This window comes from Motacilla alba, chromosome 2 (genome assembly GCF_015832195.1).
Source record: "Motacilla alba alba isolate MOTALB_02 chromosome 2, Motacilla_alba_V1.0_pri, whole genome shotgun sequence".
Lineage (NCBI taxonomy): Eukaryota > Metazoa > Chordata > Aves > Passeriformes > Motacillidae > Motacilla > Motacilla alba.
In genome coordinates, this window is record NC_052017.1 from 39,253,238 (window position 1) to 39,267,075 (window position 13,838).

The 13,838-nt window shown below is 35.7% G+C and overlaps 1 protein-coding gene across 21 annotated transcripts in view; it reads right to left on the reverse strand.

Annotated features, from left to right (window-relative positions):
• SLC4A7 (solute carrier family 4 member 7) overlaps positions 1 to 13,838 on the reverse strand; it is a 93,597-nt gene that overhangs the window by 27,158 nt on the left and 52,601 nt on the right. For 10 of the 21 annotated variants that reach the window (XM_038160880.1, XM_038160794.1, XM_038160895.1 and 7 more), the window contains 6 exons: positions 13,391 to 13,579; positions 10,311 to 10,673; positions 4,936 to 5,051; positions 4,120 to 4,179; positions 3,370 to 3,527; positions 1,328 to 1,415 (listed from right to left, as the gene is read on the reverse strand). In XM_038160880.1, coding sequence (XP_038016808.1) covers positions 1,328 to 1,415; positions 3,370 to 3,527; positions 4,120 to 4,179; positions 4,936 to 5,051; positions 10,311 to 10,673; positions 13,391 to 13,579 — 974 coding nt within the window. The remainder of the gene's footprint in view (positions 1 to 1,327; positions 1,416 to 3,369; positions 3,528 to 4,119; positions 4,180 to 4,935; positions 5,052 to 10,310; positions 10,674 to 13,390; positions 13,580 to 13,838) is intronic. The other 11 variants (XM_038160904.1, XM_038160819.1, XM_038160827.1 and 8 more) reach the window with 7 other exon arrangements.

A 13,838-nucleotide genomic window follows, 5' to 3' on the forward strand; every position in this document is an offset into this window, starting at 1 on the left:
ACTAATATTGAGTTAATTTCTAAAATTAAATGGAAAGTTAATCTTCAATACTCAGGACATCAAGTTCATGTACTATTGTCCGAATGATTCTGCCCTACAGCCACTGTACCACTACACTGTGCTAAATCATGACAAAAAATACTTCCAATGAGCTTCAAACCAAACCACAAGTTTTTATTAAGAATGCATTTTTATACATCTGCCTTAATTAAATTTAGAAGACTACTTAAAAAGCCCATGAAAGCAATCCTACTAAAAAACCTATACCGTTTTACAGACTACTACAACATGAACTCCAAGATGTATTTTATACACACACAGGGAAAAAAATGCTATTTTGCTATAAAAAACTGCTTGTAGAAGATGATCCTAAATTGATCTGTACATTTGAAACCTGAACTGTTTTTCTCCAAATACCATTAAATCTGATCATTAAATCTTTTCATCTTAAAATAGATCTCTGAAGTCTACTCAGGTCTTTTTAGACCATCAAATAATTGATTTTTTTTCTATTTCAGTGATCTAGAGTATTCCTAAATATCAGATCAGCCAATCTAAAAAAGATCAGAAGCTGCAAGTAAAGTTTTTAATATTCAATTCTCACACTGAACAAAAACTGTATTCACAGACTTGTTACCAATTGCAAAATGACAAAGTTCTAGTTTACATTACCAAACTTCAAGTTGTTCTAGAGTAAAAAGTACTTGCATTTCTGCTAGATAACCTTAAAAATTATCAGCAATTCAGTAGGTGGCGCTCAATGTGAAGTCAAAATTAAAACATCCTAGTTCTTCTCAGTAAGATGACAACACTCCTAAAAAGTCCTGGTTCCCTCCAGTGGTCTTTAAAACCAATAGGACTCTAAGCATACAACTTCAAAAGGCTATTAAAATTCTTATTTATTTGACCTTGCTTAGATTTAAAAAAAAAAAAAATCTATGATGACTCAATTGCATGCATTTTTAAAACTTTGTGTCCTGAGCACTTGCGCAGCTGCTTCTGTCCTTTCTGACATACAGTGACTCATATCAAATGCAGTTCTATTTAATAGTTCTGTTAACCAATTTAACACAAAAATGACATCTATACATCAAAGCCAATTTTTTTTTTTTAGAAATGCATTTAGGATTTCTTCAAGACAGACAAGGAGGGAAGTTAATTTACCATTATCTACTTCACTAACACAAAAATAATTAAATTTACAGTTCTTCATTTAACTAGTTTGAGGGTTTTTTCTTAAACCTACTACTCCAAATAATTTATGAAATCAATTGGTAAATACATCATTCTAGACTTTAAGTACAAGCATTTAAAGCAGATCACTCACGTCATCTGTCATAAGTGTTGCTATTGATCGTCCAATTTCATGGTACTGTGGAGCTTTTCCTGCTGGTCCCAGCAACAAAAACAAAAACCTGTGGAGAAAGTAATACAGATGAGTACGGCTGACTGATCTGTATATTCAAGCAGGGTTTTTACAAACTAATATTTAAAGAAAATTTAGAGGTGAAGTAAAAACACCATTTTTACCACTTACGATCTTAAAAGACTGCTGCAACACTGTGAAAAGATTCAGCTTAAAGTCATTACTGTAAAGAACTCAAATCCTGAGCCAAAATTACTCAGATATCTTCTTAATTAAGCCTAATTTTTCAACTTCTTATAATGCCTTAAACATTGTAGAAATCCACAGACTAGAGCTAAATGAATATTTCCCCTGGATTCTAAGCCTTTCTGACATTCCCAGTAGCAAAGACCTCTTAAGTGGCAGCCTAGGAACTCTATGACCTGTCCTGTGCTCCCTGATGATCACCTTTTCATGGGACTTCAACCCCCTCACCTGCTGTGACTGGGCACAGCACACAGAGGATGCACCTACTGTAATTCCTGCAGTACACTTGGGCATACTCATGTACTCATATCCTAGTCTTGTGTCAGTGGAAAGGAAGGCAACTTGGGTATTTGAACACCTATAAAAGTAAATGATAATTCTGGGAAGCTGATCCAATCTGGGGGTTGGGTCACAGCATATATTAGCAGATCCTCGTGCAGTAACAGTGCCTAACATAAAACTCACCAAAACCTTGAACAGGAATAACATTTTATAAATTCAAAAGGATACAAACCAAAGAGTAAACCTCAGTAACTTGTTTCACAACTTTCTTCCTATATTTCATCAAAATTACATTCCCAAGCACAATACATCTGAAAAAATGTAATGCTTTCTTTCAACTCATAGTACAAAAAGGTCACTTCTGTCTCCTTTGCAAGTTTACTACCCTAACTGAAACCGAGAGTGCATCTTCAGAATCCAAGGACGTTATTCCAGATCTGCAAGTCTACACCATTCTGAAAAACTCAGGACAGAATAATTTTAGCTACAGTAATCAGAATGCAGAAATTTTGAAATTTCCCAAAAACATTATGAGTACTCCTGTCCACTACTGTCCAAAAATTCTCACATATATGTATTTTTGCCCTTCAATAGAGTGCATAAGCTGAAAACCATGAAGATAAACAAACACTTTGATCATTTTAAAACATTAAAAATCCACCAAAAAACATAAATACAAATGTATGCCAAACACCACGGAACAGCCCAATACATTAATGTGCACAGAAAATGAAGTGTCATCCATGATGACTGATGAAATGATCTCCTACCTTCATCATGAGACCTGTATTTTAATATTCTGAACATCTGTGGTGAACATACCCACAGTATATTGGTGAGATCCTTGGGTTTGGGGGAGCAGGGATGACTGCATCAGGTTGGATAGCATACTGCAGACTGAAAACTGCTTCTATGTATTAGCTGCAGATTGACTCTGCAATGTCAATAGTGTAGATTTAGGCATACAATAAAAAATTGGTTTTTCACCACCTAAGTCATTCATATGCAGAGCATTTGTATAAAAAGAGCAGATGTTCAGATCAGACAGACTTTCAGACTTAGTGTACTCTTCCCCACTGACAAGCTGTGTCACAGTGAAGGGAACTATAACTATCTTCGTGCCCATCTTCAAAATTTCAACACAAACTTGGAAGACTCAGGGCTTTTACTCCAAATCAGCTTTCAGTTTCAAATCCTGCACTTGCTTAAGACAGCATCTTTACATGTATATAAATGTATATATGTATGTGTGTTTGTATACAGAGATATATATAAAGATATATAATGCATTCAGAGAATTTTGTGGCAGATCTCATTCCTTCAAATTTTGCAGCAAATGACTGACATAATGTTAAACAAAACTCTACATTTTTTGAGCTTAATACAGTATATATAAAATTTTACAGCTATTTGAGATCTTAAATATTATTATCTTATTGTATAAGTAAAGCCAGACTTTCTAGGCATTTATTTACCGTGTAGGAACCGGAACCTCTGTGAGACCCGAGAGAAGCACAGCAGGGGAGAGCCTCACAAAAGCAATAATAGGTCTTTCTAAAAAATCTACTTCTCCCACTAACACATTTGATGCTTCTGCTCCTGAAGGAATTTTCCTCATGAAGTTCATATCAACCTATTCATACAAAGATGAAACAAGTGTTTAATCCCTTACATTTCTTAGCAGAAATTCCATAACACAATTATGTTTATCAGAATTTACAAGACATTTATGCTACAAAAAAAATTAAAAAGCAAATTAAATATCCCACAATACAGAAAAGACAAACACATTTAGAAAATGTCAGCCAGCCAGCCAAATAATAATAAACTATTTTCTATAAGTTAGAATTACTAACACCTAGTATATTCTAGAAGACTCCAAACTGCATAATCACCTTTCTAATATTATCATGACAAACATTCCGTGATAGGACATAAATTAACAAAATCTATGCACAATTAAGTAAGGAGAGTTCATGTAATTACACATGGTTTCTAGAATGCAGTAAGTTATTTCACAGCCGTATATTTCAAGTATCTCATAATTTTGAAAAATAATTTGTATGTTCATACAAATCATAAAGAATATGGTGGCTGAAAATCTTCACCTTCATTTCTGTACAAAATTACAGAAGTGCATCAGAAAATGGTACAGCACATGAACTCTGTGTTCACATATACACACACACACAAGCACCAGTGACACTGCTAGCTAGAGAACTTACAGATGGCCTCTTGAGTCCCACACCAAGTGTGCCACAACTACAGTGCCAGGAGGCTGACTCCTGTCCAACAGGAGACAAGGCAGGTGTACACAAGGACAGGCCAAGCAAAAATATATAAACTGTGACAGAGGAGCAGGAATATATGGCACCTGCCATGATTAGATTAAAACTACAGTGTAAGTTAGCTTTCCTTAAGCAAAATCATTTAACTTGTCAAAACTATTTTCTTACAGTGCTTCACAGCATAGATGACACTTCTGACTGAACTTTATAGCAACAGCCACAATGAAACTTGCTCAGCAAGTTTAGATTATACAAACATATGAGATTTACAGCAGATTTTTTACAAGGTTTCTTTCAGAAAGTGGTATTACATGTTTCTAATGACTAAGATGTACAACAACTTTTGTAGAGGAAACTCATTATACATATAAAGCAAATTCTTCTTAAAAACCCTCTTCACAAAAAAAAGAAAAAAAAAGGAATCAACAAAAACTTCTAGCTTGTACAACACAATGTACAAAACTGCTTTCATAAGAGCCTTAATAGTAGATGTGTAAATATCTGCATGAGAAAGCACAGCAGCTGCACTCTTATGTTACCAAAATACTGAGAAGTATTCCATTGGGAAGAATTTTAAAACATGCGACACATTTAGCCTAGATAATATTGTGACACAAGTTACCTTTCAGTACCTAGTTCATGTGTACACGGGTACACATGTCTTAGTTGTAACTAAGGGGGAAGTTACAACCAACACAGTTTTTGTTACATAGTTAATTGATGCTAAACACTAAGGTATCTAATGTTACTCACCTTACTAAAATCAACAGTGCTGTTTTCTCTGCTTCCTCCTGTCCCAGTACCTTTAACATCTCCACTTTTCCCGGCGTCCAAATTTCCAGGTGCTGACTGTGGAGATGCCAACAGCCCTAAATTAAAACAAAGAAGATAAGTTCAAAATGGTGCAGGAAACGAACTGAGTGTGCAACACTACCAAAACTCAATGTGGCAGCTTGCTTAATGCAAAAGTGCACGTTATTCAGTAAGTGCCCTACATTAGTATCATAAATGCAAAATTAACAAGTCATTGCGTTGTCAAAAAAAATTACATAATTTAAAAAAATAGGTATTGCCCCAAATGATGGCCATTTGCAAAACAGTCACCAGAAAACATCAGCTACTTTAATTGCAGAAAAGATAACTGCTGGCATTTTAATCATAACTCATTCAGTAGTTAGTATAGAGCATCTTCACTGTTCTAAGAAGTCCTTGGACACCAAATGCAAACACCTCTAGTCTGCTGTGTGGCAGTTACTGCAATTGTAAAAAGTGTCAGCAAGCCTCAGGCTACAACTACAAGGAATGCAGTCAACTAAGCTGTAAAAGTAAGTAGTGTACTACATCAAGGATAGCTTGCAAACCATGCTTCCAATCAACAGACCTAAGCTCCCACTATTCATCCAACCACGTGTTACCATGTGGAATATACGCTTGAGCTGAAGAGCACACACAAAGTTTTTCAAGTTCAGTATACAGCTTCCCTCTTACACTTGCACCAAAACAAAACTGTGTTACGAATCCTACTACATTGCCAGGAGCACTGAATTGCAGGTTCAGTAAAGGGTGCAAAAGGCAGGTAACCCAAGCATTCATACACACTGAATTCCATGTTGCATCATGGTTCTCTCTACCCAATTAACATTTAAAAGCTGGTCTAGGCATGCATAACCAAGCCCAAATCCCACATTTTGAATTACAGAGCTTTTGCTTGTTCAGTTTAACATGCACTAGAAATGCATTTGGCCTTCTTGCTTGTCTACACTAGACCTTTCATCTGTGGTGACAGAACATGCTTTCACATGCCTCCAAAACCACATCTAGATAAAGACTGAAGCCTAAATATTGTACTACATGGAGAAAGTTTGTATTTAGGTCAAGCATCTCTCTAGTCAAGATATAATTGAAACCCTCTCTGGCTATCTTCAGGCTACTGCTCTATCATAACTACTGCCACATAACTACTTGCATACCCCCATGTTTATAATCTCTCATTTTGATTTTTTTTTAGCATTTCAAATGATGACTGAATTAACTTTATTTCATCCCCATATTTGTTTTCATAAAGCTCTTCCAAAAGTCATCACATCAATGAAAACATGCAGGTCCAAGCCTTTACCACTAATTTTCTTTCTTACAGTTCATAAGGGATGTAAGTGGTGTGGGTAGTTTTTCCTGAAGCAAAAACCAAATCCAAGTTAATAGGCTGTCATTTCCTTCATAAATCCTAACATGCACAAGTAATGAGCCAACACAACAACAAAAAAAAAACCTACAACAAAAAAACACATTCTACTTTCTGCTCCAAGATTTATATGTTATTCACAAGAATCATATCATCAACCACCTACGAAATCAGCTGATCTAATTACTGAACTGCTTAGAAGTTGATGTTTGTAGAACTAGAAAGAAATAAACAGTTGTTGCAGAAGAGCAGCCTAATACAAAAGTTTAGACATATAAACTTCTTAATTTTTCCCCTTCTCTATAGGAATACAGGTAACTTAGAATGTTTGTAACTGATGAAAGATGAACCATAATGCATCACTTTGCACTTTTTGGAAAAGCACTGTGAACAAGAGCAAGCAGAGACTAGAACAAAAAACAGAGAGACAATCAAGAAGAAGGACAGAGAATAAGGATTCTATATATTAGCAGAAATATTTATTATTTCAGTGCTAAAGTGATACTGATTCTTCTAAAAGGTTTGCCTTCAAAATTTCACTGATCAGTCACAGTCAAGGCTCACAAGTTTTGGCACTCATACAGGAATATTTGTCTGATCCTAAACCATGTGTGAATAGTTTTCTTTTCTGTTGGCCTTGCAGTTGGACAGACTGCTGCTCTCACAAGACAATACTGCTCACAGGTTTTCAGACCTGAGCAAGCATTTCCATATGACACTGCCTTCATTACACATATCCAATCTGCTATTTATAGAGAAACTCTGAACCGAAGAATTAATCTTCTTTAATAGTGAAAAACTTCTATTCCAATCTCACATTAATAAAAGAACTTATTTCTCTCTCTTCTCCAGTTCAGTAGATGCAAATTCAAAGACAACTGCCTAGAAGTACTTTTCAGATTGTAAAACAGAGAACTCATTGTTATGAAGCTACCGAGGGGATCCTTAAAAACACAGTGTTCTTCCTATGTTAGTTAGGCAGATGGACCACTTGTCTCCTGAAAGACTACCGTGGAATGAGTCTTGAGTAATTTGGACTAAAACTTCATAAACTCAAGGTATTTATAACTACACCTTCACTAAAGATCATGTGTGATCACTACACTTAATACTGTGATCACAAAAATCTAATCAACATTATGTACAGAAAAAAGAAAGCAAGAAGATTACATACAGTTCTCACATCTGTTTCATATGAAAGAGATGAGTAATATATGAGTTCAACATCTAAGCATGAGTACTCCAAAATAACTGTATTTAGAAAGGCAAAAATTATATAATACAAATCTTCTAAATATGAAGTCAACCATACTTGAGGAAATTAAAATCAATTTTTAAAACTAAATTCCAATGCAGCTCTAATGCACAAAAAAGTTCAGATCACTACTAGAGCAAATATGCAAACTTCTCTGAATCACTATTTTCAGGAAGCAATTACTATAAGAGGAAAGTTGTTGTAAATGTTATTTTGCTCAGTTTTAAAGTACATTTATCGATGGACCAAAAGACCTCTTGAAACACACTTCTTTGCTGTTGTTCACAGACATTATGAAACCTCAGTGATGTTGGTGAATTAACTGTCAATTTTTAGCTGTAGCAGCTCACTTCCCAGCCCTTCCTATGGAATTCATTATTCAACAGTTCAAAGATGGGAAAACAAACACTGCTCTTCAACTGATGACAAAATTAAAAAAAACATTATTAAGAGAAGCCTTTGTCTAGTTGACTTAGTACGAACTGATGACTGGCTGATTAAAATTAAGAGGTAGACCAAAGGTGTGCCTCTTTTCCCTCTAAGTTCAGGAACCTTCCAGTTACTTATGAAAACTAAAAACTAGAAGTCTGAATAACACAAGGCAAATGACAGAGGAATGTAAACAGAAAAAAGCCACCTATCAACAAATTAACACAGCTCCTCATGCTCACAGGAAGCAAACCAAACTCAATCATACAGATGTGTAAAATGTATTCAGACTGCAATATTCTGAATTACTAGAGAGGTGATACAGACCATAACCTATAGTGGAACAGACCAGTAAGATTTGTTTGGTTTTTTTTCCTGATTAATACCAGGAAGTTGACTTCCTTGTCAGGGTTTTCTCTGACTCTTGTCTCCCAAGACAGAAATTGGTCTAGTTGCAGCCCTGAAGTCATAGTCTGAGAATGTCTTCAAAAGCAAATCTAAGGGAAAAAACATGTCTTTCTGTGGTCAGATGATTTCTTAAACTAAAAAAGCAGGGGAAACCCCAGAAAACAAAAATATCTTCATTATTGGTGTTTATCATTCTCTGGAAAAACTTATGGATTAACTGGGAAATCATCCCTTTCAGATCTTTTTCTTTATGAGGAACATCCACATGTTCATGATTAGAATATGACTTCAAGATTCTAGTAGAAAGCCTTACTAGTGATGATGGTAATAGCATCATGTACTTGACCTTCATTTATTTGCCTTCTCCTGGATTCTAAAGATCTTGTGTCTGGCGTGCTGTCATTCCTGTCAGAGAAATGAGAACTGGAAAAACAATTACAGCTATTCTAATTTCTAAGCACGTTTGGAAGATGACCTGTGACAGAATTATCGTTATGTGAATTCTCTTAATTTCCCATAAGGAAGTCAGAAAAAGAGATTCGTGTTTGCTTTTCTGAAATCAAGTAATGATGAGGCCTCTATACTTCAACTGAAGATAAGAAACTATGACGTAGTATCTTTCCTTTTCAGTGACTTGGCTGCCAATGTGAAAAGGCAGATAACCACAGCCTCTTTCTTCTCTGTCAGCATATTTCCACTGTCAAATGTAACAGCTCTTGTTTATTAAACAAGTGAGGAAGAAACCAAGCAAAGCCTCAACTGATGGAAGAACAAAGGGAGATCAGGCCCCCCCCCCCCCCAACACATACAGGCCTAAAGCAGTCTAACCTACAAGCTGGATTTTGGCAAGACAAATTTCTAGGAAGGGGAGGAAGAGCCTGAAGACCAAGGAGAAACATGATCCCCCCCTTAAAAATACAATCTGCCAAGTTGTATTGTGAATTGTGAAGTTTCTAAATAGGTGGTAATTTTGTAAAAGTAAAGCTAGCATGACTGTATGTATGCAGAATGCAAATGTTATGAAACTTTAACTAAAAACATTTTAAGAAAGGATGGAAAGTTCTAACAGTTTCTTTCAACTTACCTATACACCTACACACTTATTTTACATATAAGGAAGAATAGCTTTGCAGATAACAAAATAATAAATTGCTGAGCTCTGGCCTACAATTACAAGCTCCTAACTGCAGTCTCCAATTTTGCATATCAAACAGAACAAAACACTAATGGAGTATCTGATGCTAAAGCAATGCACTAATGGAGAACTATCCAGAAACAGCTGCAGGTGAACTGAACCTGACAATTTCATCAGTTAACTACTGCTGGCTTTAATAGTCATAGTTTTAAAAAGCACAAAAGCAAAAATAAAACTGCTTGAAAGCTTCATGATACAACTAAACTATGAATGCCACTGATAATTGTATCCTTCCTAATTCTTTTCATATTCACCCCTAATACTTTACTATGGTTTCAGCTGTACCTATCTCAGGATACGAAACACTGGTTTAAGACATTAACTGAACCACTGACAAAACCAAAGCAAAACCTGCTATGGACTGTAGGTGAGTGAAAGGAAAAGGCCACCATTTTTGACATTTTGCTTATATATTAGATTTTAAAAACATATTCATTTTTGATTACACAAATTAATGTTAATCAAAGAATTTTTTGCTTGCTTTAGTTAAAAGCTAAAAAGTTAAAAATGCCAAACAAGAAGACAGTCACAACTGAGAAGAAATAAACATGCAGGCAGAGGTAATAGTTATCGTATTTCTTTGTGTCAAAAACATCGCAGTGCAAGTGATCCAGATGCAGAGAGCATCACACATGGACAGCTTAAATTTCAATAGTTGCCTGGTGTTTTGCCAATATTTTCCTCTGTCTTCTTTTCCTGGCTTTCCTGCACTTCTAAGTCCTCCTCGGGTGGGTGGATTACTACTGAAGGAATATCATCACTGGCAGGTGACACCAGCAATTCCTGGCCCTGAAGCGGGCTTGGCTGGGCACTTGTGGGTGGGCTGCAGGTAGGGCTGGAGGGTGGTGTGTTTTGAGGGGTGGTTACAGGGGTTGTACACCTTGAGGCTGCCGGGGTCCCAGCTCTTGAAGAAGGAAGAAGGTAACTGAGAAGAACCGACAAACGGCTGTCTCCTCTCAGGGAAAGATTGGAGGCAGAGAGACCTGTTCGCAAAGAGTGGCGGGAGGCTGAAAGGCCTTCCCCTGAGATAAAACAAATGGAACACCATGAGGCTTACAAAAGGGATAGATTATATTAAATTCAAACAAAACAAACCAAACCCACACAGATACAAATATGCATTAACAATTTACATAGTAAATTGCAAGCTTTATGGGCCAAAGTGTCATACTCATGCAAGTAAGATAAGAGATAAAGGCAGATCTGATACCAGACATTAGGAAAGTCAGAAATTACTGAGGAGTACTAATTAGAATGCTGAAGATCTGAGGGAGAAGATATTATCTTAAGTCAGAGTAAGATTTGTTAACAAAAAAAAGTTTATCTCTTGAAACTGACTCTTCAATTTTTCTAGAATTCCTTATTCCAAACTGCAAAGCCGCTGTTAATCCATCCAAAAAATAAACTAAAAAATCATTAGCAACCAAAATATTACAAGACTTCTGTTAACTCTATCTTTTATGTACAAAGAATTATTAATTTTTAAAAAGTGATCATGACCAAACATAATTAAATGTGTTAAACGCAACTGTCTTCCAATAAAAGTCTTGTTTTAGTGAGAATTTTCCCAGGCAGCTGTAGTCTAATGTGTATTTTTGAAGAGGGCACAAAAATGAGATACACAGCTCCTTCTCCATATCCTCTTGGTGTGACTTACCAATAGCCCCATATGGCTAAAACCAAACATTTCTCCAAAATCCCTTGTTACTTTTGTTGTTCTAGTTTCCATGTCCCACTAATTTCTTATGAAGAGAACACAGTCTTGTGATGGTTCCTTCAGACTGGAGTTTGTAATGGATTTTTCAGTTCTTCCTTAAGCAGGAAGAGAGACTGTTTATGCTCATATTAGTACTTCTATTAAAAGGTTTAGTGATACCATTTCCCATTTGCCACAAACACTTTTCCTGGGATGACCAATCTCCTTGAAAACATTACTGGTGACTTCTCCTACAATCCCTGAAATCCAAAACATGCTGGTTTCATGTACCATGCCATCAAACAAGGAAACAGCAAACTAGACACATTTACTCTCACATTTATAGCAAGCACTACAGAGTAAATTGAACAACCTCAAAATAATTAACAAGAAGGAGGTGCAGAAAGCATGCCTAAGTAAAGGTCACATTGTTTGTGGGGAGGGGAATTTAAGAGTGGATCCTACAGATACAAACCTGATTTAAGAACAAAAGCCTCAAAACTCAACTTTTAAAACATCGAAACTGCAGAGCAGTAAAGAAAATAGAATCAATAGAGCAGATTTGGTTGCCTATAATAATCACTACAGTAATAACTAAATTCCATAAGTATACCTGATAAATCACAAACATGTCCTAACACACAAAACCCCCTAAGGAGCCTAAGAACTAACATGCACATACGCATGTTTGGTCTACCAGCTTATTAGAGGGTTACCAAAGCATAATAAAAAGAAAAGTAAATTAGTACAAGCTGACAAGGAGCTCATCATATTACACTGGTTTCTTGTTTCAGCACATATCCCATAATCTCTTGTAAAAAGAGTATTAATAATAAAATGCCCATTACAGATTATACCTGGGGATACAGGTTTTCAAGGATGGGCATAACCAAGTCTGTGTGTGTGAAATTTTCATGTTTGCTGAACAATACATGTAAGTCAGGAGTTACAGGAGACATTGTGCTCTTAGATCAATCAGCTGCATTTTCATTCTTGAAAAAATAAATCTATTTTTTTAAAACTTTAAACTATTAGAGAAATATTTAAACATATATCATATGTGCACTGGCTAACAAAAAAAAATTAAAAAAAAAAAAAAAACTACCAGCAAGCTCAAGCATTCACTGGAGAATACTCCAGCATATGTAGCTCCTAACAAGCACTTAACTAAGTGAAACATACTCTAAGCAATGAGGCATCCTTCAAGACAGAAAAGGAAGTCCACTTCAAGGACTGATTAATGAAATCAGAAATAAGTTTTCACCAGAGTAAAAAAAATTCCTTTTTTCAGAAGAAAAAAATGTGTCTTATTCAATGCAAGGCAAAAACAAACAAAGAACAGAGATGAAAACAGAGACCCCATAAAAACACAAGAATACAAGTAAACTGCTCCGTAGTACATATTGCTATTTGGAATTTGGGACTGGATGTCCAGAATAAATTTTCAAGAACTGGGTTAAAAAAGTTATCCAAAAACATTGCTATTATCCTTCTTGGGTTTGAGATTTTTGTTCGCATTAGACCCTCTCTACAAAACAAGATAAAAATAAACAGTGTTCTAGCTAACAGTACTACCTTCACCACTGGCATAGCAAACTTCTTGTCAAATGAACATAACACCGGGTTAAAACACAGTAATTGTCAGCATCACTGAACTCATGATCACTAAATCTCTTGTGCAAAGACTGTAAAAGCAAGTAGGATCCATCTGACACATGTAGAAGTTATGCCACAATGCTGAAATTCCTCAAACACGGCACATTTTATTTAAGTACATACCAAAAAAACCATTAGGATCAATGTATGTCTACTACTATACATCAAAATAATAACGCATGCTATGGTATACAAGCAGGAGTAGAATACTTGAGTAAATTAAAAAATATCATCCACAGCCACACATCACACACTCTCTTATTGTTAGTTCTTTGCTCATCAAGAAGGAAACACTTATCTGTTATTACCAGCTGACCTTTCCTTCATCTCCCAGTGAGAGCATCATTTACCAGGTTAGTATGAACTGGAGGCTACAACTTATCTCACCATTTCGTTCAAGCAAGTGAGGGTCAGAATGTTTCTTGCCTATATCTGCGAAAGACCGAACTAGAGGAATCCGACTGCTGAATTTCTTCTCGTTTTGATGATGGTGCCTCTTTAGAAGAGCCTCTCTCACGTTCTCTCTTATGGATTCATCCAGCTGGCCAGAGGCAATCATGCTGTCCAAAACCATATCTACATAACAATAACAAAAGAAAAAAAATTATATAGGTAACTATAAAATCTCTCTTTCGCCTTGCTCAAGCACTGTAGTTGCATCAAATAATAAAAGAAAATCAAAATCTGTTTAAAAGAAAAGTCTTCTCTTTAGCAAATCCATCTTCAAGAATCCACAGGAAATTTTCAGATGTCACTAAACAAGCAAATGTGAGAATAAGAAAAGCACAACATGCAGTTCCAAGAGAGGGTATTTATTAGTAGCATCATTTCAAGA